At 41.7% G+C, this 2,296-nt stretch overlaps 1 protein-coding gene across 4 annotated transcripts in view; it reads left to right on the top strand.

The window, feature by feature from the left end:
* The window catches only part of LOC103464249 (aspartic and glutamic acid-rich protein-like), a 16,816-nt gene extending 15,579 nt beyond the window's left edge, over positions 1–1,237 (top strand). For 3 of the 4 annotated variants that reach the window (XM_017304726.1, XM_017304729.1, XM_017304728.1), the window contains exon 3: positions 3–1,237. In XM_017304726.1, coding sequence (XP_017160215.1) covers positions 3–161 — 159 coding nt within the window. In that variant the 3' untranslated portion in view covers positions 162–1,237. The remainder of the gene's footprint in view (positions 1–2) is intronic. The other variant, XM_017304727.1, reaches the window with a different exon arrangement.
* The last annotated feature ends 1,059 nt before the right edge of the window (positions 1,238–2,296 follow it).

Here is a 2,296-nt window from a genome sequence, read left to right as displayed (position 1 = left end):
TGGAGAAACATGAGGACCAGGTGGAGAAACATGAGGACCAGGTGGGGAAACATGAGGACCAGGTGGAGAAACACGAGGACCAGGTGGAGAAACACGAGGACCAGGTGGAGAAACACGAGGACCAGGTGGAGAAACACGAGGACCAGGTGGAGAAACTCTGATCTACAGGATCACTATGAACACATCCACTCACTGTGGGAAGTGAGGACAATTTTGTGGTCCACTTTTTTTCAGTTCTACTTTTCTCTAATAGTTTGTTTTAGACAAGCGGATGTCCAATATTTTCGTCATCTGGGTCAAAATCATCGGCTCAAAAGTATTCACACGCCAAAAATATATAATTTTTAAAAACTAAAGTCACCAGAAGGATGTAGTTTTTTATACCTACTCCAAAAAATAAACCAAGCATAAATGATTTTAATTAAAGTTCTCCTGGGCTAATGTCACTGGTTTGTTCCAGTTGGCAGCAGCTTCATCAGCTTTTCTTCCTGAGTTGGTTCACATAAAAAATTACATTTAAAAACTAATTTTCATGTGGAGGTTCTGGGTGATTTGGGCAGATCTGCTGTTTGAAGTGGAGGTTCAGTCTGAAGATGCTCTGATCACATTCATGTCTCTACATGTGGAGCTGCTGCAGCTGTCATCTTCACACACACACGCCCGTCTCCCTGTACTTGTGGGGACTCGCGTTCCCTTGCGTGACTTGATGGGACATGGCAAAAGCAGGAACGAGTCAGAATAAAACATTTAAACCATGAGAACATTTTATTTTGTTAGATATATTTAGGGATGCCACCAATGATTAATTCATTATTCTGGTTACCAAGGAAACGGATAAAAAATATTCCCACATTCTGCAGATTTTTCATTTAACCACTTAAGCCTTTTTATGCAATATTAGAAATACATAAAGAATTTAAATTCAACAATAGTTAACAATTCAATTCCATTTTTGATTGAGAATAAATATTTTATTGCCTGAAATGTTACATCTACATAAAACGGATTAAAAACAATGAGGTAATGGGCCAAAAATAAAAATAAAGTAACATTACAAGAATAAAGCCATAATATTAAAGTCATGATTTAGTCATATTATGACTTTATTCTTGTAATTGTACTTTTTTTTCTTCGCTTGGCCCTAATACGCCGTTGTAAAAATCAGATTACATTTTATCAAGAAACATTTTTAGATTTATGAGTAAAAAATCTATCGGATTAAATTTTTTCTTCTTTATTTGCCTCCAGGGGGGGTGGGGGGGGATGGGGGGGCTGCAATCCACACTTTGAAAAACTAATCCACAAACTCTGCTTTTAAATTGGCAAAATGTCCTCGTAGCTAAACAAGCACACAGAGACTCGGAGTGAAGCTGGAGAAGTTGGTTTCTGAGGGATCACACACGGCCGGCCCAAGACTTTCTGGGGCCCGGAACACATTTTCATTTGGGGTTCCCATGCCAACAGGCCAACAGGCCAACACCAGATCGTCATCATTCATAAGCTGTGTAGATTCACATACTTCCATTATTTATTTAATTTACATTATTTGTAATTTCACACTTGTGTTTTTTATTTTTCTGTTGTTATATTTATATATGCTAACCTTTAACACGTTGGACTGCAGTAGCTTGTAAACCAATACGCAGACGGATTCAAGTAACTTACCTGCAATGATCAGCATATTGTTTGTGTACAAATAAAAACATTTTTTCCAGTTTGTATTCTTCAATGTTATGTTTAATATATTTATATATATTGGCTCCTGGGTGCCCCCTGGTGGTGTGGGGGGCCCTAAGCAGCAACATAACTTGCATATAATCTTCATCTGGCCACATCTGAGACTGGGATTCAGAACTGGTTCATGTAAAGTCGCCTGAGGAAGACGCTGGACTTCCTGCCGCTAACGACTGACCTCAGATCAGACGGCGCTCTGAGCGCCTTAATGAGAGCTTCCATCCTCACCTGCAGACTGGGATCAGCGCAGGTGAGTGTCAGGTTGCAGGTGTGTGTGTAAACAGTCATCAGCGTGTGCGGTGCCAGCAGACGTGTGATGACAGGAAGGGTGTGTGTGTCTGACGCCTTTCATCTGGAATATCGGGATTTAGGGAGAGGAAACTGCAAACACTCATTCTGTGGAGCTGCTTTGATGTGAACATCACCCCAACTGGGAGTCACTGGGAGGACTGGGACACGCTGGGAGGACTGGGACACGCTGGGAGTCACTGGGAGGACTGGGACACACTGGGAGGACTGGGACACGCTGGGAGGACTGGGACACACTGGGACACACTGGGAG

The sequence above is a fragment of the Poecilia reticulata genome, linkage group LG5, assembly GCF_000633615.1.
Source record: "Poecilia reticulata strain Guanapo linkage group LG5, Guppy_female_1.0+MT, whole genome shotgun sequence".
In the NCBI taxonomy this organism is placed as follows: Eukaryota; Metazoa; Chordata; class Actinopteri; order Cyprinodontiformes; family Poeciliidae; genus Poecilia; species Poecilia reticulata.
The sequence above is the reverse complement of the archived record's forward strand: the minus strand, read 5'-3'. Positions and strand labels throughout refer to the sequence as shown.